Here is a 26,112-nt window from a genome sequence, read left to right as displayed (position 1 = left end):
GGTATGTGGTAAGAACACTTCACAGAATTATGCTGACAAACTTTACCAACTTTTTGACACAGGGTCTTGCCATGTGACTGACGGTTAGCCTTGAAATTGTAGTAATCCCCTGCTTCAGCCTAAGTGCTGGGATTACAGGGGTATGCCACCAACCCCCAGCTACCAAGCAAATATTCTAAAAGCTTTCTAACCCACTTTTCATGTGTAACACAGATAGAGCTAATCAGATGGCAAGAATTCCTTTTTTTTTTTTGGTAGTAGGGATCAAACTCACCACTTTATACTTGCCAAGCAGGGGCTACATTGCTTAATTATATCCCCGGCTTTTATTCCATTTTTTGAGTGTAGGGCTCAGTCAAGTGTGTGATGCACATCTATAACCCCAACAATCAATTAGGATGAGGCAGAATTGTTCAACTTGAATCCTACCTGAAAACTTAAGAGAGGTCTCAAAAATACTGAAAAGCAGGGTGGGAATTTAGCTCAGTGGCACGAGGTCCCAAACTCAATCCCCCGTACCAAAATAAAAATAAAAAGCTTAATTGTCAGGGATGTAGCTCAGCAGCACAGCACCTGCCTGGGAAGCATAAGCCAAGTTCACTTCCCTGTATAACCAACCCCCTGCCAAAGCCTATGAGTGGGACTGAGCGGTTAGTCCTCTGGGTTTAATCCCTCAGAGAAGGGTGTGTAGTGCTGTGGTGTAGCTCAGAGGTAGAATGTTAGCAGAAATCACTGGAATTCACTCCTAGCATCAAAAAACAAAGACTTAAAAGTTTTAGCCGTATAAGCTTTGCTTTTGTATTGTGCTAATTATTACTACATTGTGATTTCTCCAAAGGAAAATAAATCAAGTTTTGTAGTTTTTCCTACACCCAGATTTAATTAGTGACAAATCTGTTTTCTAGTATTTGTGTTTATGGTAGAGATTTTAAAAGGGATAATGAGGCCAAGGATTTACCTCAGCAGTATAAGTGCGCGAGGTCATGGGTTTGATCCCTGGTACCAAAAGGCATAATGAGCAAACGACTTGTTGTAAGGCACTTTATTACAACAAAAGTGCTTATATCCCTTTAATGCATTAACCTATTTCCTAAATCACGTGGACTGTTTAACACTAATTCCATGTCTTTTTGTTAGTAGGAAACCAGTATTCTTTGATGTCTGCTCCTCTCATCTTTTACATTTTCTGCTCAACATGGTTTTACCTACACAATAGTTAACTAATCTGGTAGGTGTACTTTTCTAAAAGCAATTGCAAAATGCTATAGAACTCAAAACAAATTCAAACAAGAATACCAGGAAACTTAAGGTAACAAGTTTTGAGAAAACCATTTTTATTATTATTACCAACCAGCTTATTTGCGCTGGAATATGTACCAAATGGCCAGATCTTCTAAAGAACATCTACATAACATTTCTTTCATGTTTCAAGAGATGAAAATAACTGTACAAGGTTAAGTACAAAAGTACACAAGACAGCAGACACGAAAAGATTTATGTATGAGATTTTATCCCACCTGCAGCTTTAATATATTTGAAAAGTAGAATTCATTAACTAAAAAATATTGTCCTTCTATAGTCCTGTCAAGTTTAATGGAAGTGGGTTTAACCTGATTACAACACTAACACCAGTATCACTGATCTGATATTTACAAAAAATTGCATTTTTCAATAAATTAAAGTCAATGCAACACCCATGCAAGCTAGAATGCTAGCTGTTTGGTGAACAAGGACCTGACATCTGAACAAGAAGTCTATAAAGTCCCAAGCTTTAAAAGTGTGATCTTTTTCACACTGCATCCATTCCTCGCATTGAAGATGTAAATCCCAAACCCATTCCTCTTTGTGTATGGGTCTGTGATCTTGCCATTTCATACTGAGCATCCAGATTTCTAAATACTTCTTCTTGTTGCTTCAACGTCTTGTAGCTTTCTTCATCAACTGAGCTACATCCAGCTTCATCTTCACTCTAAATATCAAACATAAGATATTAAGATGCATTCAGACCAGCAAAGTGCCTTTCCATTTAAGTATCTGGCATAGCTTCCACATATTAACCATCTACAGGACATATTGCACACAGTACTCTTGATATGGAATACGGTAGAATGCAACAAAAACTCACTTCAAGTTCACAGGTGTGAGAGAGGCAAAGATCACACATAAAATGAAGCAGGTGTTAAAGAGTTTAGAGGACACAAGTAAAGAATCAATTAGAGGTAAGTGTTTCAGGCATAGGAATGGTTGGTTATTTTTACAACAGTGGTGAGGAAGTTTAAAGGTAGGTCAGACTTGAGCGCAGACCAGACATTTAAAAAAAAAACAAAAAACAAAGAACTCAAATCTGAGAGTAGAACAGTTCAATAATTAAAAATGGCTAATAATAAATGCAAATGTATTATTGTTTCTTCAAGGAATAGCACCTCACCCTTGGTAATAACCAAGATCAGAGCACTTGTGGATCTTTTATGTTTTTTTTTTCCTTTTTGTTTGCAGTAACGAGGATTTCAATCCAAGGCTTCTCATACGCTGTACCGCTGAGCAACACCTCCAGCCTTTACAGGTTTTTAAATTAAAATATTCTTTCTACATTTACAGTTCAATAAAATCCAACTTTTTGAAACTTAAGAGCTTCCTTGAAACTTTGTAAGAAGGTCCTGCTCAACAACCCTACAAAAGCATTTAAGTTAAGCAATAAATTGATTTTTAAAATTTAGCCAGGAAGATGGACCACCCTTATAATCCTAGCACTTGAAAGGCTGAGGAAGGACTGCCAGAGTTTGAGGCCAGTCTAGACTGCAGTCAGTTCAAGGCCAGCTGGGTCTATACACCAAGAGCCTGATTCAAATACCTCCCTAAAAGATTTTTTTACTGACTAAGGAAGCAAACAAACTTGGTAACAACAAATGTTACTTTAAACTGAACAATTTAGCTAGGTCTTGCAGTCTACACTGGTAATTCCAGCATTTTGGAAGGGTGACGCAAACTTAGAGAGACCCTATCTCAAAATACAAAGTTAAAAAGGGGCTAGAAATGTGGCTCAGAGGCAGAGTGATCTGATCCTCAGTACAGAACAAAAGATAAAACAAAAACAACAAAACCCGAAATATAAATACATTAATTCAATCTTACCTTGATACCCATCAACTTCCTAAATTTGACATTTTGGTCCTTGTTTCCAAAATTTAGTTTTTCCCATATTTCAGCAGACTGGGATTTGTCCTGTCAAGAAACACTAAATTTTAAAATGTACAAAAACATAGTAGTTATTATCAGTATATTACTCTTTCCATAAGTAAAAGATACAGCATTCTCTAAGATACACATTATGGAATATAGAAATATAAAGTTATCTTTAAAGTAATACCTTAAACCAAGGAGATTTTTCCTTTATAAATTTATGTAGTAATACTAGTTTTCTTAAAAAGTTTGAGCTATATACACGATTTTAATCATAAGCTTAATTTTTAAAAATATAACTGCTGAATAGGAGTAAATGATAAGAGAATAAAATAACTCACCCCTTCTTTCTTGCCTTGCCAAAGCATTTTCCTTTTCTTCTCTTGTTCGGCAAACTTCATTGGGTTCACAGCTGCTGGATTGTAGTAGCTTGGCACAGCTATCCCAGTCTCTGCTAGTGCTTTGGCTTGAAGGGCTGCCATCTGAGCTGCCATAGCTATCTGAGGAGTCACTTGTGTACCCGATGCCAACAGGGCAGCAACATTGAGAACAGAACCTCCAGTGGCTGCAGCTGCTTTAGAGGATGTAAATATGGGCTTTTTATTTTTTACTTTTTTGAGACAGGGTCTCTCTATGCAGTTCAGGATGGCCTTGAGCTCACTTTGTAGCCCAGGCTGGTCTTGAACTCGAAACAATCCTCCTGCCTCAGTCTCCCAAGTGCTGGGATTACAGGAGTGCATCACCACGCCCGGCTAAGTATGGGTTTTAAAAACATACATTTTTTAGTTTTCATCTTCTTACGTACAAAAAGACAGGGTTACATTCAGCAAATGTAAGGAAGTACAATTCCTAGCATATAATAAAACCTCAGTTCTCTGTGGAAAAAGTTTGCAAATAGGTCTGATTCCAACAGACTTAACTATATACTATATAATGTCTATAATTATGATTAAGCTGCACTTCAAAAAAATTCTTCTAATCACCCATTTTTGCCAGTTCAGAATTCAGCCTTAAAAACCTTTGATAGCCACAGTAACATGTCATCACCACTCATTACCAACACAAACCAAATCAAAACAGTAACCTAATGGGCTGGGGTTACCTCAGTGGCAGAGAACCTGGCTCATAGGCAGGATGCATTTGCTTTGGCCCCAGCACCAAGAGAGACAGACAAAAGATTAAGTGCAGGAAGACAAAAAATTAAGTGCAGTTACAGTATACTTTACCGGTAGTGGAAATCAGAGGGCTTTTTCAAAATTTCTAAACAATATATCTCATCCATAACAAACAAAAATTACCTGCGGCCATTTCTTGTTGTTTTTGTTTTTCAACCATTTCTTTTTCTCGCTGTTCTTGTAATTTCTTTGCCCTTTCCAACCTGTCAAACACAATTTAAATAAATATGAAACAATGCCAGATGTAAAACCAGTATTGTTACATACGTAAAACTTTATATTTGAATTTTACTTAACATTTACGATTTTTAATCTTAAAATTAGCTATCAGTTAAATCTCACCATGATTGTTATATTTTTATTCGTTTATTATTTCTAATAGGTTGGGTTTTGGTCTATTTCGTGGTCCTGAACCAATCGTACTGTGAGCCTGCATGTGTCTTGTGGACTGAATCTAGGGCCTGGTACATGGTAGGCAAGTGCATTACCATGAAACTACAGACTGCTCCCTGCAATTTTGTGTTTAAAATGCAGTTCCTACAAAGAAGTAGTCAAAAATTAAAACTTCTTCAGTATCACTGTTGACTGTAAGAGAAAATTAAAATTTACTAAAAATATAGTGTTATGCATGTATTTGGGATGCATTTCCAATTTGTTCAAAAAGTTACCTAAGCACTCGTTGGGGAAGAATTGCAAGAGGATGAGAAAGCCCATCCATACATTATTGACTTTTTTTGAGACAGGGTCTTACTTTCATGTTTGCCTTCAGCTACTTTGTAGCCTAGGCTGGTCCTGAACTTTCAACGATCCTCTTGCCTCAGCCTCACATTATCAATACATTAGAACATGATATTTTTTTTTGGTTGTTTTGAGACAGGATTTTGCTATGCAGTTCAGGCTGGTCTTGAACTAACATTGACTCTCACTGCCTCAGCCTTCTGAATCTAGGATTACAGACCTGTACTACCATGCCTACCTAGAAAATGAATTTTATACTTAAATGGACTTTAAATCTCCAAGTGAACACAAATTGTAAAAAGCCAAAAACAAAGGGGCAAGCAAATTGTGCTACTTTCCTCTCATCTTTGAGATGGGGTCTTGGTATATACTTCAGACTGGCCTTGACTAGTCCAGGCTAGTCTCAAACTCTTCCTGCTTCAGCTCCTTTGTGTTGGAATTACAGGTGTTTATCACCTTGCCTAGCAAATTGTGTTATTCTTTATAATCTAATAACATGGGGGGACATTGTATGTATTTGGGAGGGACCACGTGTATTATCTTTAGTAGTTCAAGAACTTATCAGGAAAGGGACTGGTAACAAAATATGAACATGCATACTAAATCTGTCAAGTCTATTTCATTAATAACAAAATAAGCAAGCAACATCTTCACAATCCGTTCCTGAAAGAGAAAGCTTTTTCCATAAACGTATCTTAACAAATCATAATATGCTACAATCCCCCCTCCCTTTTTTTGAGGCACTGGAGATTGAACACCCAGATCTTACCACTGAGCTACAACCTCAGCCCTTTCTTAATTTTTAATTTGGAAATGAGGGGTTTTGCTAAGTGGCCCAATTGGACCCAAAATGCAATTCTCCTGCCTCAGCTTCCCAGACTGCAGGGAATGTATGTATTGGTCATACCTCCCTCCTCAATGTGGTAAACAGGCAAGGATTGGGGAAAAGGTTGTTTTGATTGAGACAGGGTCTCTCTATGTAGCCCAGGCTGACCTCAAACTCTTGGTGATCCTCTTGCTTCAGCCTCCCGAGTGCTGGGATTACAGGTGTATGCCACCACGTCTGGCAAGGTTGTTTTTATTTAGGGGCACATGGCTAATAAAATATAGTAAGTTGGTATTTGTATGAAGAATTGCTGAAATCTACACAGAAGATACTTAACAATCTATAATTTTACTCATTTTTAACTCAGTGCATTGGCAAGAACAACAGTACAGACTTGATTGTATCCTAAGAATAAAAATTTTCTGATTAGGACAAACTATAACTGTAGGTTGTAGATCAGAAAACTATAATCAAAACAAAAAACAAAAACAAAAAAACCCCCAAAAAACTAAAATCAAAACGTCTGCAAATTGTAGCTACACAAGACCTTACTTTCACATTCTGAGGTAGCCAAGAAATAATGTCATAATCTGAAATTGGATTTCATATGAAACTGACATACCTCAAAGATCACTAGTCTTGGTCAAAAAGTTTTAGAAACTAATGGTTTCACTTTAATCCAAAAATAAAAATACATATTATAAACTAAGTAAAATTTTTAAGTATTAGAAAATACTTGCCAAGATTTAATAGACCATTCATGATTAATTATCTCAGATTTTGCCATACATCATTTGTATATTCGGCGGGTTTTAGTTTCACAAAGAAGACTTGACTACTCCTGGTTACATTAAAATGGCCACTGCTGGTTTGGAATTAAGACCATTCACACAGGTGAATGGAATGAAGAAGGGGTGAGCTCACACCTTTGCTGCTGCTGTTCAGCTGGAGTTTCTGCCAGGCTGGGTTCACAGGGCAGCAGCACATCAGGTTACATTGTGACAACTGTATTTTTATAATGGAAAAAAGATACAAACTCAATTTCATAGAGAAAAAAAGGAAAAAAAAAAAAAAAAACCCCAAATTCAAAGAGTATAATTTTAAGTATAAGTGGGAACCTGCCACCTGAGTGTTTAAGTTTGTATTTCTTGCCTTCTCTGAGGCTGTTCTTTCAAGGATTTTTGGAGATTTCAGTCATAGCCTTGCTGTCTGTGCTTCCACAAGAACTCATCTTTGAAACAGTATAAAATCTAAGAAATACAATGTCTCCCCGTGTTGGAAGGTAATAGATTGGCACTAAAGTATGTATTTGTTTGCTACCTTAAAAAAAAAAATCTCCAGAAACTATTCACACTACTATTTCCAGTATTTGTTTTCTTAAAAGAAAAGAAAAAGCCATCTTTTTTATTTTTCAGTGCTGGGGATCAAACTCATGACCTCAAGCTTGTCAGGCAGGCACTTATGCCGCTGAGCTAAATCCCTAGCAAAAAAGAAATCTTAAAAGAGGAAAAACTAATTCCTGATCAGATTCATAACTCAAAACAAAAACAAAAATCAAAAAGCTTAGAAATCTAAATTTCCTCACAGAAAATAATCAATTAATCATGAAGGAAAAACTAGGAGCTGTTCTGGACATCAACCTTCCTAATTTGTATAAGTGAATGTCTAAAACACAATTTCAAACCTCTGACTTAAAAAAATTTTTCATTTCCTTCACACAAGTTGAAAAGGAAAAAATGGACTAAAAAAAAAAAATTAAGAAATTGTACTCACCTTCTTGCTAAAGCTTCCTGCGCATCCATCGCTGTGTTTCTGCCTCGAAAGGGAGGTGGACTAGGAGTTCGGCTCAAACTTCTGCTAAATCTTCTTGGTTTTTCAATTCTCTTTTTTCTATCTCTGTAAGAAATTGTATCACATATGCCTCACTGTGCCCAAATACTTTGAAGGACACTCAGTTCTATTTTCATATTACAATAATAAAAATCATACATTTTTAGTTACTATAACTTTCTTTCATTTACATGGCCAGGGTATATAACCAAGGATAGTGTGGGAAGACACATAGGAAACAGCTGTTCTCTCTGGAATAGTAACCAGTGTTGTGAAGACAGGCTGTGTATTGTTTTCATTTTGCAGTTTAGTATGTTACACAATACTGATAACTTAAATCTAGGAATTAAAATTATGGTAATTTGGGGCTGGAGATTTAGCTCAGTGGCATAAGCGCCTGCCTTGCAAGCAGGCAGTCGTGAGTTCGGTCCCTGGTACTGATAAATATGAAAAAGACAAAAAAAATTATAGTAATCTTACATATATTGGAAAATATAGTACAATGAAATAATTAGCAAAGTGAAAGTCATTGATCAGAACAGCGGTATTAGCAAAACTGAAAATCTAAACATGATATAATTAACTGTCCTCCAAAGTATTAAAAAAAAAATCACCTCATCTACTACCCACTCAATTTCAGAAATGTATTACACAAATTAATGTACTACAGAATAAACCAATAAATAGAAACTAATGCTCATTTTTTGTTTTTTTTTGGTATTGGTATCGAACTCATGACCTCATGCTTGCCAGGCAGGCGCTTATGCTACTGATCCCTGGTCTCTGATGCTCATTTCAAAGTTCAAACAAGTGATAAGCCAAAAAACTCAAGTGTTCTTATCAGTATTTCAACTTATCTTTTCTACATACTGACACTACCAATCAACTTTACTTCTGTGCTACAAATTATGTTTCTCAACAGGAAGTTATTTAACATCTTCCAACTCAGACTGCTGGTGTGTAGTGGCGCACACCTGTAAACCCAGCACTTGAGAGACAAAGGCAGGAGAATCATTGAGTTTGAAGCCACCCTCGAGTATATAGCAGGGCCCTGTATCAAAAAAACCCCCAAATATATATTTTTTCTTTTTTAAGACAGGTTCTCAGTGGCCTAGATTGGCTCTGAACTTGTGGTCTTTTTGCCACAGCCTCCCAGACTACACACATTTGTGGAATTACACGAATGCATCACCACACCCACCTTAAATGTTAGGTCATATGATCATGAAATTAATGAATTTGGTATTCAAAAATAACTGATCCCATGGGGAAGGCTTTGGCGTACTGAGCTCAGGAATCACTGAACTACAGATCCCAAATCCGTCACTTACTTTTCTTTTAGCTATGGCTCGCATTAAACTCACAATTCTCCTGCTTCAACCTCTAGAAGTGCTGGCCTTGAACTTTTGTGATTATCCTCCAGTCCTAGCCTTCCCAGTGTGGGGAATCACAAGTATACACTGTGTTGACCTCAGAGCGCTTTTTTAAAACTAATTTTGAGACAAGTCTCACTACCATGCCCAGACTAGCATAGTTCAGCCTCCTAAACAGATGAGATTATAGGTATGTGTGCTCCTATACCCAGCAGAAACTGAATTTTTATAGGATCATTCATATAACGCATACTAGTGATTCCATCAGAATATGAAGGCAGATGTTTGTTTTTTTTTCAATGTTGTTAGCCAACAGTAAGCACTTGTTGACACTGCAATTAAATGAATAATGACTGAGATTTTAGCTGGAAAAAACCAAAAAGCTCAGATCATGCATTAACTTTTGTTTTAAAACAGAAACAACATATGTGCCTTAGCTCTGTTATCACTGCTCTAGAGCTATAGTCCCAGACTCTAGCCTTATTTTTTTCCTTTCTTCTGAGACAAGATTTCACTATGAGGTTCAGGCCAGCTGTGAACTCTTTATAGTCCAGGCTGACATTGAACTCGCAGTGATCTTCCTGCCTCAGCCTCCTGAGTGCTGGGAATACAGGTGTGCATCACACCTGGCCATTCGAGCTTTGTTTTTAATGGTCAGGTTATGATTAAAATAACCTCTCAATCTGTAAGTAAAACTGTGAATCACAACTTTCATATTCATGAAGACAGGAGTCTGTCAGGAATTCATTAGCCTTTTTTGGGGTAACAAGGACCTACCGACTCCTACTTCTTGTTCTACTCCTGCTTCTAGTCCTATGCCTGTGTCTTGATCTTGAGCGGGAACGAGACCTGATTCGCCGTTTTCTGTCCCTGCTCCTGGATCGTGACTTTTTCCTATCTCTGCTTCTGGATCGTGATTTCTTCCGATCTCTACTCCTGGATCGAGACTTCTTCCGCTCCCGGCTTCTACTCCGATGCCGCCTGAGATTCAAGTGCAGAAATACGATTATTTGTAACTTTGCTTCTCCTATTTTAAACATGAATTAGTTACATAGTTAAGAAAAGCAATAATCTATTGTTTACAGAAAGAGTAATTAAGGTTTTTTTTTTAAATTGAGATTTTCAAAAGGAGTTTCAACCTACAAATGTAACCTAACAATTAGATAATTCCTAGTAGGTCAAGGTAAGGTAATGAAATGTTACAATGTTCAATGCATCCTATTCCAACTTATGGTCCTATTTAAGGTGGTGTGGTGGCATACACCTGTGATCCAGCACTGGGAGGCTGAGGCAAGAGTGAATTAGGCCAGCCTGGGTAACAGTAAGTTTAAGGCCAGCTGAACTACAGTCTGTTTCTCAAAAAAAAAAAAAAAAAAAAAAAAAAAACAAAATCATTTAATACCTTAAAGCAGACTTGTCCAAACAGAAGCTGGATAGAAAGGAATTTAGTGGCCTATGCCTGTAATGTCAGTACTTTGGGAGGCTGAGGTGCTTTGTGGGGAATGTGCGGCAACCTGGAATTCTGTTTAGGGAAGAGTGAAGTACTGTGCTACCTTTTACATCTGGTGATTAGTAGAATCCCACACATACCTCATGATACAGAGCCGATGTGACTTGGTAAGTAAAAAGCAATTCCTGACAGCAGTATCCCAATCTGCCTACATGTAAGCATCTGAGGGAACATGCCATTTACTGCTGTAGAGCAGGTATGTAAGTTTTCTTAAATTTTAAATGTTACATAGTAAAACTTAAAAGCAAAATTATATAATACGTAGCCAAGACATTTCCTCTTCACTCACAGTGGTTAACATAAGCCACAAACATGGACACCCATGTTTTAAAAGCTATGCCTTACCAAGTTACTCAAGAGTTCAAATACTTAAATGTGACTTAAGTGATAGCATACATACATCACCCACAGATTTCTCCAAAAATATGATATTTATAAAGTCTTTTAACTGCAGGAGATAAGTCAAGAGGTTAAAGAAAATTTAGCTGTAAATAACCATCCTGTTCTCCAGTCTTTAAAACCATTTTTAGATTTAATAGAAAGCAAAGCCCAAAAGGCTTTATTAGTTGGCAAAGAAATACATCAAGTTAGTGAGAAATTTCAATCTGTTAATTAAATCTTTTGTGTGTGCAATGCATGGTTAATGAGAAGCTTTACGTAATTCAAGGCTATGAAAAGGCATAAAATCATAGTGTCAAAACTCTTTACCTTTCACGGGACCTAGACCTTGAATGACTTCTGCCTCGTGATGATTTTCTTTCTTTGCGTTTGTGTCTGTCTTCCCCATTTTCGGAAGAATTTAGTCGTTCTCTTCCTTTATCAGAAGAATGGTCTTTGTCGTTATGTTCCTCAGACTTGTGTTTCTTAGAAGATTTATCTTTGGATTCATGTCTTCTTGCCTGTTTTAAGAAGAAGTTGGTTCTTTCAGGAAAATAGTGCAACAAAAAGAGTTAGTATGGGTATCAGTAGACAAAAATGTTGTGATGTAACATTAGTAACCTTAGGAGTGCGTGGCAAAAAAAAAAAAAAAAAAAAAGGTTCTAGTTTCACACCACCCAAATGCTGCAGATATTTTACTAATTTTATTCTTTATAAATACCCAAATGCAGTTTTCCCCCAAATATTTTCAGTATCACAATAAAAATGATTTTCAGAAATGAAATAGTGAAAAACCATTCTATGAAAGATTCCCTTGTTTATTTTATCTAAGAGTACACACCATGTATATATCATTTTCTAAAGCCAGAATAATTTTAAATAAACAATGGAAATAACACAAACAAATGCATCTAAAAAATATTTCAAATTAAGTGGGTAAGTGTATTATATTAGTCACTGAAAGTAATTTTCTGTAACTTAGATCAGTTTTTATAGCTAGACTACTTGCCGTACTTTTCCTAAATGACAGGACTTCAATTTTCTCCCAAGTCTAAATAATGAAGCTATCACTTATCATCTTGCTATATTTATTCCTAACAGGTTTTCACTTCTATTATATTTCCTGTGCTTAAGGTACAAAACAGCAACCATATCTATTTTTAGAAATCAAAGTAGGGTGACACATTCAATACCTCTACTATTAGACTATACATACTTCTCCTATACTCAAAAATTAAAACCAAAACTTTTGTGGGTACAGGGGATCAAATTCATTATCTCACCCTTGCCAGGCAGGTGCTTATGTCACTTAACTAAATCCCCAGCCCAAAACCAAAACTTCTATAAAAAAAGATTCTACTAAAATTAACTGTATGATTATATTTCCATCCTACCAAAGACCAAAGTAAAAAGTGCTAAATTATTCCATACAATAATTTGTCAAATCTATCTTGCACTTAAAACTTAAAATCCCAAACATCTTAGAAACACTTAAGTTTAAATCTGGAAACTCACATCTTCTCATTTTATAAGAATTCCTTCTTTATGTCCAACTAAGATTTAAGGCCACACAGCTACACAGGAGTTAAACTGAACTTGGATCCCACATTCTTCTGATACCCAGGCCACCACTTCTCCAGCATAATATGACAGTTTATGTTTCCCAATTATAAATCAAAGCATTCTGCTTTCCTTTTGACATACACTTTAAACACAAACTTAATCATTTTAAACATGCATGATGATACATCTGAAAATAATCTTTTGTTTTGTTTTGTTTTGCAGAGAACAAGAGACCTGGAGGCACAAGTTAAAAATTTTAGTTTCATTGCCAGTTCTCTATTAATATGACCTTAGAAAAGAAAATGTCCTTGATTTTGCCATGTAATGGCTAACTGGAAAAAGTTTTCAATGGTTAAATTTTCAAAGTTTCAAATTTTAGAGTTTATTTCAAACCACTTTTCCAAATATAACATTAATTAAAAAAAACATTAAAACCCTTAACTGATTTAAGATATATTTAAGGGAAATAGGAGTTTGAATGACTAATAGTTACCTTATCATGAAGTAGGCTTATTATTTTGCTATCTGAGTCTGCAGCGTCTTCAGTTCAGTCTCTTCGCGCATTAGCACGCTGAGTATGATTTATTATAGAAATGTTATCATGTGAGCTAAACAAAATAGTCATTTTTCACAAAAACTCTCCTAAATTAAAAATTTAACAGAGCTTCCATTAGGGGAAGAGGTGAAGTCCCTGCCCACGTTTGTTTTAGGAGTCCCTTGCCCAGCCCCCGTAAGAATCCTCTCCTCCCTTTCTGGCTACTTATGTGCTTATGTATGGCTCAGTCCTCATCTTCTCAGGTGGGTGAGCAAGTTCACTCCTGTGCATCACAGCTTCTACCTTTCTTTTCCTCCCTCAAGTTTTGGTGTCTCTGCTACCTTTTCAGCTGTCCCTCATTCACACTTTCATTTCAAAATAAAATCACTATTAGGAAAATCAACCTAGTTTTACTAAAGAAAAGAGAACTCTTATCTTTCACGAAGAAAAAGTAGTGCACAGATATAGGGTACTGCTACTGACAGATGGCTGCTATTTAAAAATCCTGAGCAGATGTCAGGTGTAAGGAGACTCGGGACCTCAGATATTAATGGAAGCTCTGTGTGACAGGCCTAAAAAAACCAATTATATTCTTCATATGAAATTTTTATTGTGAATAGTTTCACAATGTAATAAAATTAAGTTTTTGAAGGTACTCAAATAGACTATCTTCTTGAAAACTGATGAATCCAAATCATGCTTATTTTATAACCCAATTAATCTTTCAAATTTCAAGTTTTGGTACTTACCGTGACAATATCATATATTCACACAAACATTTCTACCAGATTCCTCACAAGTATTTTAAAGTACCTATTCACACAAAGTATTAATTACCTCTTTGCTTCTGCTGCGACTTCTGTGTTTTCTTCCTTCATTATCTGTGAACACAGGAAAAAAAAATCACCATATACAAAGGCACAGAAATATCCTGAAACATAAATTCCAACTGTGCATCACAATTTCTAGTCTGGCTAATTATAGTTAACATACTGTTCATCTTCCAGTAAGTATACATTTCTTCTGCTGGTGTTGGAACTAAGGGACAAGTACATGCTATACAAGTGCTGTATCATGAGCTGTAACTCCAGAATGACTACACTTTTATGGCAGGGATAGGATTATTCTACCATCTTAACACTCTATGTACATGAAACACACCAATCTGAACAAACCAGAACCTACTAAAAGCATTAGTAACAGGTTTTTTTCCCCCCTAGTCTTTTGAGACAGTGTCTCATTATGTAGGGCTGACCTTGAGCTTACTTTATAGCTCAGGTTGGTCTCAAACTCAACCACAATCGTCCTGCCTCAGCCTCCAGAGTGCTGGGAAGATTCTTAGTATCCTTAAAAAGCATTCTAACTAGTTCGTGTTTTCTAGTATAGACATATTTATGGTCATATTAGAGGCAAAAAATTTAGAAAGCAAAAACTTGAAATAAATGCAAAAAGAAAAAGTTTGAGGTATATGTGATATGTCATATAAGTCAGAAGAATGTTATCAGTTACAGATTTTCCATTCAAAATGGGTTATGAAGGCAGGGTATGCATGGCACAGATCTATAATTCTAATACTGGGGATGATGAAGCAGGGGGATTGCTGAGTTCAAGTTCAGTCTGAACTATAGCCAGACTCTGTATCAAAAGACCAAAAGGATTACGGTAACATATTTATATTATTTTTGGCTAGCTTGGTGGCCCATGCCTGCAATCCTAGCACCCAAGATTACCCTGAGCTCCAAGCTAGGCAGAACCACATAGCAAGACCTTGTTTCAAAAAACAGGGCGAGGGGATTACGGTGCTAAGGCAGAAAAATTGCAAATTCAAGGCCAAACTCAAAAGCCTGTCTCAAAAGAGATGTGAGTAAAGTCTAGTTCAAGTCCCTGGGCTCAATGCCCAACACCATGATAAATGAATAAATATAAATTAAAATGGGGGGGGATTACCTATAGGCACAAATGATAAAATGACTGAGGCCCAGGTCTTAAAACTTTTGAATTCAGCTTAATTAGCACTATTCTTTCCCTCTCCCTCGCTTTCTTGGTACCAGGGATTGAATTCATGACCTTGTGTTTGCCAGGCAGATGCTTATGCCATTGAGCTAAATCCCTGGCCCTCTTATTTCTTACTTAACATCTTTTTTTTTTTTTTTTTTTTTTTTATCGGTACCAGGGATTGAACTCACGACTGCCTGCTTGTAAAGGCAGGCACTTACGCTGCTGAGCTAAATCCCAACCCCTATTTCTTACTTAACATCTTCACTCAATTATTTTCTTGGGGGAAAAAAAATTAAAAAAAAAAAAAAAAAAAAAAAGGGATTTACAAACACCAAATCTCTTCTTGAGAAATATTCTAGTGATACAGTGCTTGCCTGTCACATGTATATTTAGCACTGTAAAACAAACCCAGTTTTTTTTTTATAAATACTCAGAATCAAACCCAGGGCCTCAAGCTTACCAGGCAGGCACTGTACCACTGGAGCTACATTCACAGCCCCAACCCCAGTTTTTAACAGCAAACTAAATTCATCTTACCTGACTTCCGTTTTCTTTCTCTAGACCTTGATCGTGATCTTGAATAATGATGTTTTGACGTTTTAGGAGAAACAGAAACATCTGGCTGTTCTTTTTTCTTATCTCTATCTGGGGATGTCTTTTCAGGGGCTAGTCCATCTCGTTCTGTATCACTAGCCTAAAAGTTTAAAGAAAATTGTTAAAAATTCTTAATCATTTAAAATGTTTCCATTTCCTAGCCAAGTATGATAGTGCATGGCTGCAGTTTAAGCACTTGGGAGGCTGAAGAATGAGGATCAAGAATTCCAGTCCAACATGGGCTTATATGAGTTGAAGGTTAGCCTGTACCATGTAGTAAGACCTTGTCTCAAAAAAGATAAAATGTTTGTGACTTTTTTTTTTTTTGGAGTTTTTCCTTTTTATCGGTACTTGGGATCGAACTCATGACTGCCTGCATACAAGGCAGGCACTTATGCAGCTGAGCTAAATCCCCAGCCCCCATGTATGTATTAATTTTTAAATGATAAAGATTAATTTTTAAATGATAAAAAAAGATCATCTCCAGAATATTTCTGATAATTGTTTAAGCAGACAAAATACTATTTCTTTTGGATTTGCAAACTCGCTTGACATTATAAAAGGCATTTAAAAGAAACTGTTACTAAGCATGATGGCAAATGCCTGTAATCCCAGCATAGGGAGGCTGAGGCAGAAAAGGCTGGAGCCCAACCTGGGCTACACCTAGTGAGTTCAAGGTTAGTCTGAACTATATATAGTTAAGCCTGGTCTCAAAAGAATCCCAACCAAACAAAAAATCCCATACTGCCTCTCCTAATTTGCTATGGCAAATTAAGTTGATTCTGCTGTAAGGCATTTTATAATTAGACTTTATCATTAAACAATATCCTCAGCCTTTACAACATAAGATTAAAAAATGAAGCCAGAGCTGGGCATGCTGGTGACAGCTGTAATACCAGCACAGGGGAAGCTGCAGCAGGAGGATCACAGTGAGTTCCAGTTCAGCCTGGGCTACACAGTGAGATCAAGGCCAGTATGAACTTCACAGTGAGACCTGTCTCAAAAAGCAAACAAACCTGAAGAGATTAAAAAGTTAAATGATTTCCAGTTATTAGGTTCCATTTAAACTAGTTCTGTGACGCTGGGTGTGGCAACACATGCCTATAATCCCACAGCGACTGAGAGCTTATACCCAAGAAAGGCCCTGAATGAGGGTAGCCTGGGAAGGCAGCTTGAACTGGGTAGGGAGACTGTCTCAAAAAAACCAAACCAAAACAAAACAAAAAACCCAAAGTCTGTAATGAAAGGTTTTATCCCTCTAAAGAGTTCAATTCTTTTTTTTTTTCTTTTTCCTTTTTATCGGTACCAGGGATCAAATTCACTACTGCCTGCTTTACAAGGCAGGCGCTTATGCCGCTGAGCTAAATCCAGCAACCTAGCTAATTGCTCTAAACTGACACTTCATCTCTGCTGTGTCTACTACTAATAAGTCATGCTTATACATATTAAGAAAATTGATGCACAATAAACATTGGGGATCTTTTTCTTTCCTGATCTTTAAAACCTATTTCAGACTGGTACATTACAGTAAGTATTTATAGAGTTCACGTGTGGTAAAATAAAATCATGAGCCGGGTGTGGCGGTTCACACCTGTAATCCCAGCACTAGGGAGGTTGAGTTGGGAGGTTGGAGGTGGGAGTTCCTGACCAGCCTGGGATCTACAAAGTGAGCTCAAGGCCAGCCTGAACTCCATAGCGAGACCCTGTCTCAAAAAAGACAAATAAATAAAAATAAAGTCATGAACTTCTGGTACATCTTCATTTTTTAGGGAATGAAGACTAGAATTTGAAACATTTTCATGAAAATGACAGCCCACTGACCCAGGCAGTAGAAGTTTTCAGTCAATCAATGTTTTATTAAAGCTTAATATCACAGAAGTCTGGCAACTGAGAAGCCACCCTGTGACACACTTATAAAATAGCCATTTCCAACTGTAGAATGCACAACAGAACAAAAGCTATGCAATCCCTAACTCCCCACAAGAACACAATGTACTGCAGTCGTTTACGGATAATTAAAAACAAAGCAACCACAAAAAGATGTGCTAGGTGGTGCAGCAAATCTTATTTCCCTGAGGATATTTTTTTAGTAGCATAATGGAGATAAAGGGAAAAAATCAATTGCATATATTAAAATTACTTTGAAAATTTCTAAGCTTTATTTCACTCCTAGAAATCTCTAAGCAATAGCGCCCACAAAATCGCACTCTAGCGATTAACTGACTCGGTCAGCCACCTTTGTTTGATACAATTTACAGCTCAAGAATCCTAGTAACGCTCGCAACATAGTATACAAATCTACTTCCAGATTAAAGATTAAGCACTGAATGTAACACTAGGCCATTTTTCTAAAATGTCTTTTCATTGAAGGAAGCACTACAAAAGCAAATGTTTAGTTCATTTCACTTTTTAAAATGCTGGACCCTAAGAAAAAACAGTGATACCCTTTTAATTTTATTTAATGCTACTCTTTAATACTCGAAGTGTGCTACTGAAAGGCCCGAAAGACTAAGCAATTTAGTTTCACACATGCCAGAGCAATCTACCAACTCTTTGAAATCAAACTAAAAATTACTCAAAATCCAATCACAAATGCGGTGGCAGTGGGGGTGAGGGACAGAAAAATCATCAACCTTTTCTAATTTGTCTCGATTATTAGAAAAAACAAACTTTACGTTTAATAGTGTTATTTTCGGAAACTAAGATACAAGTTTCCAGCCAGTAAAAAGGAGTACTAAAATTACATTTTTCTTTTAACAGGACAACTAAAAACGAGGTAATCACACTATGATCTATCAGAAATGGGCAACTTGTGCCCATGGTCACTGTTCAAAAAGGTAATTTACGGGGTTGGGGGGGCACACCTCTATCCTAGAACAGCCAATTTACCAACGGCCGTTATTTGCATCAATAAAGGCGCCTTAACTTTAAAAACTTAATTATAAAGCTTTTTAAAGGCTTCAAATTGATTACAAAATGGGTCATATAGAAAACCGAGCCTATAAATCATAACTGGTAGTTCTCAAACCTAAGCAAGCCCAGGACGAGCCCATCACCGCTCCTTACTGAGGATTACGGTTTACGCCAACCCTAACCAAAATCAGGCAGGTACTCCATCCCTGAATGCAAGTATTTTTAAAAAACTACAAGACTGCGGCCCTTCTTCCCACACACACTATCCCTTACAGACATCGCCTTTTTTGATTCAATACTTCTGCAAGACGCCTCATCCCTTTTCTGTTTTCCTAAAGCATAGCTGAATACTCAAGCCCTAAAAATACTGATCACGGTAAGCTAAGAGACACTTGCGGGGGCCGAAAGAAACATGGGGCTTAAGAAGAGATGAGGAAAGTTCTGGAAAAAAACTGCACTCCCTGCGGCTCCCCCACCCCCGCCGACACCGCCTTACTTCCCCCTCCCTGCAGCGGGCAGCCATGATGGCGGACGCAGAAAAAGGCCGCGGCGCCATTTTGTCCACACAGAGGCGCGGACCACAGCTCTGGGAGCTCTTTACCCACTCTTTCAAACCATCAGGGACACACTCCAGGCTTTAAACTCAACACATGGCACCTACCGCCATAGTCCGGAGTCCTGGCCGCTAAGGCGGCGCCTCCACTCAACGCTCTCAACCGTACCGGCCGCCACGAACCTACGTTCCAGACCAAATCGCTCGTGCGAGAGACCCGGATGACACAAAGGGGATGAGGCCCGGCGTGTCGCACAGCTTGCTGGGAAAAAAAAGGGTGGTGACTCGCCTTTATAGCAACGTAGTTCAAGGCAGTGATTGGTTGATCTTTCGAAGGCGGTGCGTAGGGCCAGAAAAAGAGGGCGGGGCCTAAAATATAGCCTAGAATGCATTTGCTAGATGGAAAGGGAAACGTTTTAGGGTGGGGCGACTTCCTATTTCGATTTTAAAGTAATCTTGACCTTCTTAGGCAGCCGTAGAAGGCGCTGGACGTGGTATTCTCCCGCCAATTCAAACACCTGGGACGGAGCCTAAGAAGGTTAGGGGCTGAGGTGTGAGTCAGGAAGAGGGACGGAATACTTGTGTGTTCTTTAGGTTCTTCATTTGCAGGTGAGGAGGAGGGGCAGTTGCGCTGCTTTAGGGAGCTGGGATTGGGGTAGTAGCGACTCCAGCCTAGTTGGAGATCTTTTCCCTTGGCGGGAGAGTGGTGGGAGTTGGTTCTTGCTGGCAGCGTTGTCCGTGTCAGAGCGTTTCTGTGTGGAAACCTGATTGATAGTCGAGTGCGCCACCACGCCTGGTCCTTTATGTTATGTTTGACGTAAAGAGTTGCAGAGGTACGGTATGTCTATAACCCCAGCACTTAAAATTTTTTGTGCACAATTGCCCAAACCGGCTACCACCTTTGTCTTCATTTTTTTTCCCCAAAGACGGACCCGTACCCCAGGTTTGTTTCAAAATCAGGACGGTCCTTCGGCCTCAGCCTCCAGAGTACCGGGATCATAGGTGTACGAAACACCTCTGGTTTGGGCTCCACTGTTTTATCCCCTTTCCCCAACCGCCTGAACACATGGGACTACAGCCACCTCACCGGATTCATTTTTCATTTCGCTGGACCTACTTTCCCCACATCCTATTCTGGCTATGTGTGCCTCTCAGCCTTGGCACTGTTCCCTTTGCCTGCGCTGTTCCACCTGAGCTCGGTATAATTGGTTTCCCGCTGTTAGAGTCTTAGTTCAAAATCTCTCCTCTTTCCCTTCCCGAACGGGTCCTGAAGCCTCCACCCTTCTACCATTTACCCAACGACCCCCCCCCCCCAGGACATTGAGTTCTGTTTATAATTGTGTATTTACTTACTTTTTGTTCAGAGGCAGTTTAATGAGGTTAGGGGTCAAAAATCATTCACATTGAGTAAAGCATTGAGAATCGCTGGGCACACAAGAACCATCAATACGTGCTGTTTTCTTGTTCTCACAGGAATATGAACAATGGCAAAGACAGACATATCGTTCACAGCTGTATTGACTGCTTCGAGAACAGTGCCTGCCATATGATGAGCACTAAGAGAACATAAAAAGGGTCAGGGCTGTTGTTTGGGGTGAAGGCTCTGGGTTCAATTCCCAGTACAAAAAAAAAAAAAAATAATGTTGACTGCAACCTATTTCTCCTATCCTAATCTTGTCCCAGTTCCTACCCAAATATCAGCCACAACTATTCCTGTTTCCTAACATTCTTATGTTGTTACGTTTTTGGTTTTTGTTTCCCTTTTTTTGAAACGGGGTTCTGCTGCATAGCTCAAACTGACCTTGAATTTAGGGCAATCCTCCTATTTTAGTCTCCCAATTGCTGGGATTATAGATGTGCACCATCTCACCTGGTTTTTTGTTTGCTTGTTTTTGTCTTTTTTGAGGCAAGGTCTGGCTATGTAGTCCAGGCTGGCCTTGAACTCACAATGATCCTCTTGCCTCAGCCTCCCAAGTGCTGGGATTACAGGCGTGAGCCACCATGCCTGGCTTCACACCTGTTTTTTTTTCCCCCTTACACTGTTAGTAAGAATTTTCTGTATTTAGAAAACTGTAGTGGCCTTAAATTCCCAGTTCAGATGTTACCTACTTCCACAAATGAATGCAATGGAGTTGTCATAAACCAATCATTATTTAGTTATCATTCCCTACCAGTCTTTATCTAAGGATTGTTTTTTACTTTAGTATTGTTCTCATTCAGATCACAGATAATATGAATTATATATATCTTTGCTAGTGAGATGGTCGCATGACTTCTCTCAGGTTTTAAATACATTCTCTAGTCCAGTTAGAAACCTAATTTGAGTTTTTTTTCTCTTGTCTTTACCTTTAAAAACAATTGTATAACAATACTGTGAAGCTGCAAGTGGTGGCACAAACCTATAATCCCAACACTTGGGAGGCTAAGGCAGGAGGACTGCTGTGAAACCAGACTGGGTTACATAGTGAGTTCAAAGCCAGACTGAACTACAGAGTAAGACCCTGCCTCAAACAAAGAAAAACAAAAACAACTCCCCCCCAAAAAAACCAAACCAAACTGTTGAAACGTTAACAAGGGTGCTAGGGATATAACTCAGCAGCACAAGCTCCTGCTGGGTACGTGCAAGGTCCTAAGTTTGATTCCTGGTACCAGGAGAAAAATAAAACAAAATCGATGGGAAAACATTAACGGACTTTCAGAAAAAAAGTTTATCTGGAATCTTATCATTCTAACCTATCTCATACAGTCTCCCTTCAGAGCCTGTGCTGTTTACTGCTATACTGATTAAAAATTTGTTTCAGTTGAAAACAGTAATTATAACCAGGTATGGTGGTGCATGCCTGAATTACCAGTGCTCAGGAGGCAGAGGCAAGAGGATCATTTTAAGTTCAAAACGAGCCTGAGCTACAAAGTGAGCTCAAAGCCAGTCTCAACTGCACAGTGACACCCTGTCTCAAAAAATACCAAAAAAAGGAAAAGAAAGAAAGAAAACAGTAATTCAAGCTGTTGAGCACTTAGAGTACTAGAAGCTCTAAGACACACATCATGCTGGAATTGTTGGTTTGTATGTCTAAACCAATATGCTGTTCCCTGGTAGTCAGAATCTATTTTTACTTTTTGGACCCAGAATATCTGATGATCACAGAAATAACATGGATACAAAGAAGTTTTTCTGTGTTGATAGGAGTTTTTGGTTTTTTTTTTTCCTTTTTGCTTTTTTTGAGATAGGCTCTTGCTATGCAGTTCAGGCTGGTTTAGAGCTCACTTTGTAGGCTAGGGCGGTCTCAAAGAACTTGCAAAGATCCTCCTGCCACAGCCTCCCAAGTGCTTGGATTATAAGGGTGCATCACTATGCCCAGCTTGGCTTTTTTTTTTCTTTTTCTTTTTTTTTTTTTTAAATAAGCCTTTCCATTTGTTAAAAAACCCATTTCAACAAGGTGTGATGATTTTTTTTTTTTTTTTGTCTTTTTCATTTTTATCGGTACCAGAGATCGAACTCACGACTGCCTGCTTGCAAGGCAGGCGCTTATGCCGCTGAGCTAAATCCCCAGCCCCTAGGTGTGATGATGTACTTATATAATCCCAGCACCCGGGTGGCTGAGGCAGGAGGATCACTACAAGTTTGAGGCTAGCTTGAACTGCATAGTGAGACTCTGTGTCCAAAAAAAGAGAAAATTTCAATGCAGCAAAATAATTTGGTCTATCATTTTATACTTCATCTCAGGGAAGACAGTGCCTCCTGACTCAGAGGTAATTGCTGAAACATGTGGAATGATATTGAGCTGCTGACAAGTGACGATACAGGAAGTGGGTACCTAAGTGTTGATTCAAGAAAGGAAAATGGAGCTGCTTTATATCAAGTAGATTTGCTTGTCAAGATCTCCTCAGAAAAGGTAATTATTTTGGTGCTGAGGATGTAGCTCAGTGGTAGAGGGCTTGCCTAGCATGTGTGAGGGCTGTGGGTTCAATCCTCTTCCTCTCAAAAAAATAGGTAATACTTTTACCCAGGTGTGGGCACACCGTGGTCCCTTCTATTTGGGAGGCTCAGGCAGGAGGAGCACAATTTTGAGGCCAGCCCAGGGAGCTTGCAGGACTCTTATCAAAGGTTTTAAAAAATGAAAAAGGACTGGGGATGTAGCTTAGTGGCACAGTGCCTCTGGGTTTGATCAGTACTGCAAAAAAAGAAATAGTAATTTTGACATCACTTGACTTACTCACCAGATTTTTACTGCATGCTAGTAGGCCTAGTAATCTCACAGTAAAAGTTATGAATTAGCCCTGTAAAGGAATTGAGGTTCAGTCACAGATTGCTGAAGATCTACCTCTGATTTCTTCCTGCATCATCTTAGAATGAGTGTTTCCAAAGCTTCAGTGTTTCATAACTTTTTTTGATATTTAATACATACAAAGTATATGTAAGCTGCTAGGAAAAGTATCTATTGGCAGTTTAGGAAATAAAACATTATCAGGGGATTGAAGGCTGAGGCTCCCGCATCATCTCTACCTCAGAGTTACATACTCTGCTGAGGTTTGAGGGTTTACACTTTCTATGCATTTCTTTTATGTGTAAACTTTTTTTTTTTTTTTTTTTTTTTTTTTGCCTTTTTGAGATAGGTTCTCGTTATGTAGTTCAGACTGGCCTTCAGTTCACTTTGTAGCCCAGGCTGGTCTGGAATTTGCAAGGATCCTCCTGTGTCAGCCTCCCAATTTCCAGGCGTGTACCACCACACTCAACTTAAATTTCTTTCTTTTAATTCCACTATTCCTACCTCAGGCCTGAAAACTTACCCTTTGCTTTTTGATAAAAAGTATAACTGCTAGTTTTTTTTTTAATCTCAGATTTTCCTTAAAGTACTTTGTCTCATAAAATGGAATGTTGGTGACTAAGATTCCACTGATCATTTGTTACAGTATTATAGTCTAATATGATACTTCTCTTAGTGTGGCAATTATTTTCGTTTTTCTAAATGGAAAAAGGAGCTTGATGTAGTGGCTCAGGCCTGTAGTGCTACTGCTGGGGAGGCTGAGGCAGAATCACAAGTTTGTGGCCACCTTGGATACACAGCAAGTCTGTGTATTAAACAAACAAAACATTAAGGGGGAGAAGAGGAGTGTGGTGGCCGAGGTCTTTACCCCCGGAACTCAGGACAAGCTCACTGGAGTTCGAGGCCAGCCTAACTACATAGTGAGACCCTACCTCAAAAAACTAAACCAAACAAAAAACCAGAGGGAAGAAGAAACCAATTGTTGGAAGTAAGCGTTTTCATTTTCTAGAGTTTAAAATACAGGGTATTCTTTGCAGACCTTATTCATAAGTTTGAAATTTATGCTTTTGACTTTTATTTGGTTTGTTTGTTTGTTTTTGTTTTTTGGTCTTTTTTCTTTTTATCGGTACTGGGGATTGAACTCACGACTGCCTGCTTGCAAGGCAGGCGCTTATGCCGCTGAGCTAAATCCCCAGCCCCTGGTCTGTTTGTTTTGAGAGAAGGTCCCACTATGTAGCCCAGGCTGGCCTTGAACTCACAGCACTCCTGCCTCAGTCTCCTGAGTGTTGGGATCATAAACATGAGTGCTGCTACTACCATGCCGTTTGACCTTTTAAAATAAAGTTCTGTATGTTTGCAAAGACACTGGAGCTGGGGATTTTAGCTTAGCAGCACTAGCACTTTCCTGGCAAGCATGAGGTCCTGAGTTTGATCCCTGGTACCAAAAAAAAGAAAAGCAACTGACTAATAAACTCGTAAAAAAAGAAATCATTCCCTTTTTGTCTTTTTTTTTCTTTCCTGTGTTGAGGATCAAACTGTGGTCCACACATTGTCATACAGGCTGTATTACTGAGCTGCATCCTCAACCCAACAAATCACCCCTCCACCAAGAAACCCACGAGTGCTGAGCTCTATCCTCAACCCTTCTTAGTTTTATTCTGAGATAAATTTTCACTAAATTGCCCAGGCTGGTTGAACTTTTTTTTTTTTAATTTTAATTTTTATTTTTTATTTTATTTTTTATCGGTACCAGGGATCCAACTCATGACTGCCTGCTTGCAAGGCTGGCGCTTATGCTGCCAAGCTAAATCCGCAGCCCCATAGGCTTTGAATTTGTGAGCCTATAATTTAGCCTCTTGACTAGCTGGGATTACAAGTGTGTACCACCATGCCCAGTAAGAAATCCTTTTTTTGGTGGTACTGGGGATTGAACCCAGAGCCTTCAAGCTGAACTACATTCCCAGCCCTTTGTTTTTTTATTTTGAGACAGGGTTTCATTATGCTGCCCAAGTTGGGCTGAACCTGTGATCCTCTGGCCTCAGGCTTCCAAAGTACTGGGCTTGCAAATGGGGGCTACCATGCCTGGTGGTAGGAAAAGAAGAGGGGCCCAAATGTGGTGGAACTTTCAAGAATTTTATCCAAGAAAGTGACCCTCAAAAGAGGCATAAATCTGGCATATTTTGTCAGAAAAGAATGAAAACAATTAACATTTACTAACTATAGGCCGGACTTGGTGGTGCACACCTGTAATCCCAGCACTTGGGAGACTGAGGCAAGATGGTCACCACTACAAGTTTGAGGGCTGCCTGGGTGACATAGTGATTTCAAGGCCAACCTGGACAACACAGAGATCCTGTCTTAAAGCAAAAAAACAAGAAACATTTGCTAAGTGGATGCCCTGTTCGAAGTCTGTCTTCCAGGCCCTTGTCCATGGATTCGTTCACTTGAATTCCATACGCACGCATTGGAGGTCTTGTTATTGCGCTTGCTTTGCATGGAGGCTGTTGAGGCATTTGCCCGGGATCACACAGCTGTCAGCGATTGCGCTCTTAGCTGTGAAGCTGACCCAGCTGTTTCAGGGTTTCCATGGCAAGGTCTAATCCACAGATTGAATACTGTAGACTCAGAGTTGGCTTGCAGAGTATTTTTAAAGATACTGACTTTGCTACCAATGCTACAAA

The 26,112-nt window shown here is 38.6% G+C and overlaps 2 protein-coding genes across 7 annotated transcripts in view; one reads left to right on the top strand and one right to left on the bottom strand.

Moving 5' to 3' along the window:
• Positions 1-1,317: 1,317 nt before the first annotated feature.
• Rsrc2 (arginine and serine rich coiled-coil 2) lies at positions 1,318-19,434 on the bottom strand. 3 transcript variants are annotated; one of them, XM_003462961.5, is made up of 10 exons: positions 19,275-19,434; positions 15,644-15,800; positions 13,946-13,989; positions 11,341-11,531; positions 9,900-10,103; positions 7,693-7,815; positions 4,479-4,558; positions 3,522-3,751; positions 3,133-3,222; positions 1,318-1,969 (listed from the first exon to the last, which is right to left on the bottom strand). In XM_003462961.5, the coding sequence occupies exons 1-10, from the start codon at positions 19,278-19,280 to the stop codon at positions 1,790-1,792; spliced, it is 1,305 nt and encodes a 434-aa protein (XP_003463009.2). In that variant the 5' UTR covers positions 19,281-19,434; the 3' UTR covers positions 1,318-1,789. The 3 variants fall into 3 exon arrangements, with proteins under 3 accessions (XP_003463009.2, XP_005000516.1, XP_013000233.1); XM_005000459.4 differs by having other exon boundaries at positions 3,522-3,754; positions 19,275-19,433; XM_013144779.2 differs by lacking the exon at positions 19,275-19,434 and adding an exon at positions 13,067-13,144 and having other exon boundaries at positions 3,522-3,754; positions 11,341-11,553; positions 15,644-15,778.
• A 138-nt stretch (positions 19,435-19,572) lies between these two features.
• Positions 19,573-26,112, top strand: part of Kntc1 (kinetochore associated 1) — a 75,599-nt gene continuing 69,059 nt past the window's right edge. For 3 of the 4 annotated variants that reach the window (XM_063225556.1, XM_063225554.1, XM_063225557.1), the window contains exons 1-2: positions 19,573-19,775; positions 22,891-23,059. In XM_063225556.1, the coding sequence (XP_063081626.1) occupies positions 22,931-23,059 (129 nt within the window). In that variant the 5' untranslated portion in view covers positions 19,573-19,775; positions 22,891-22,930. Of the gene's footprint in view, positions 19,776-20,639; positions 20,742-22,890; positions 23,060-26,112 lie in introns of all 4 variants that reach the window. The other variant, XM_063225555.1, reaches the window with a different exon arrangement.

Source organism: Cavia porcellus, unplaced genomic scaffold, assembly GCF_034190915.1.
Source record: "Cavia porcellus strain 051 isolate PalLab524CR breed Dunkin Hartley unplaced genomic scaffold, mCavPor4.1 scaffold_16, whole genome shotgun sequence".
Taxonomy (NCBI): domain Eukaryota; kingdom Metazoa; phylum Chordata; class Mammalia; order Rodentia; family Caviidae; genus Cavia; species Cavia porcellus.
Note: the sequence above shows the minus strand (reverse complement) of the source record. Positions and strands in the feature narration are given on the sequence as shown.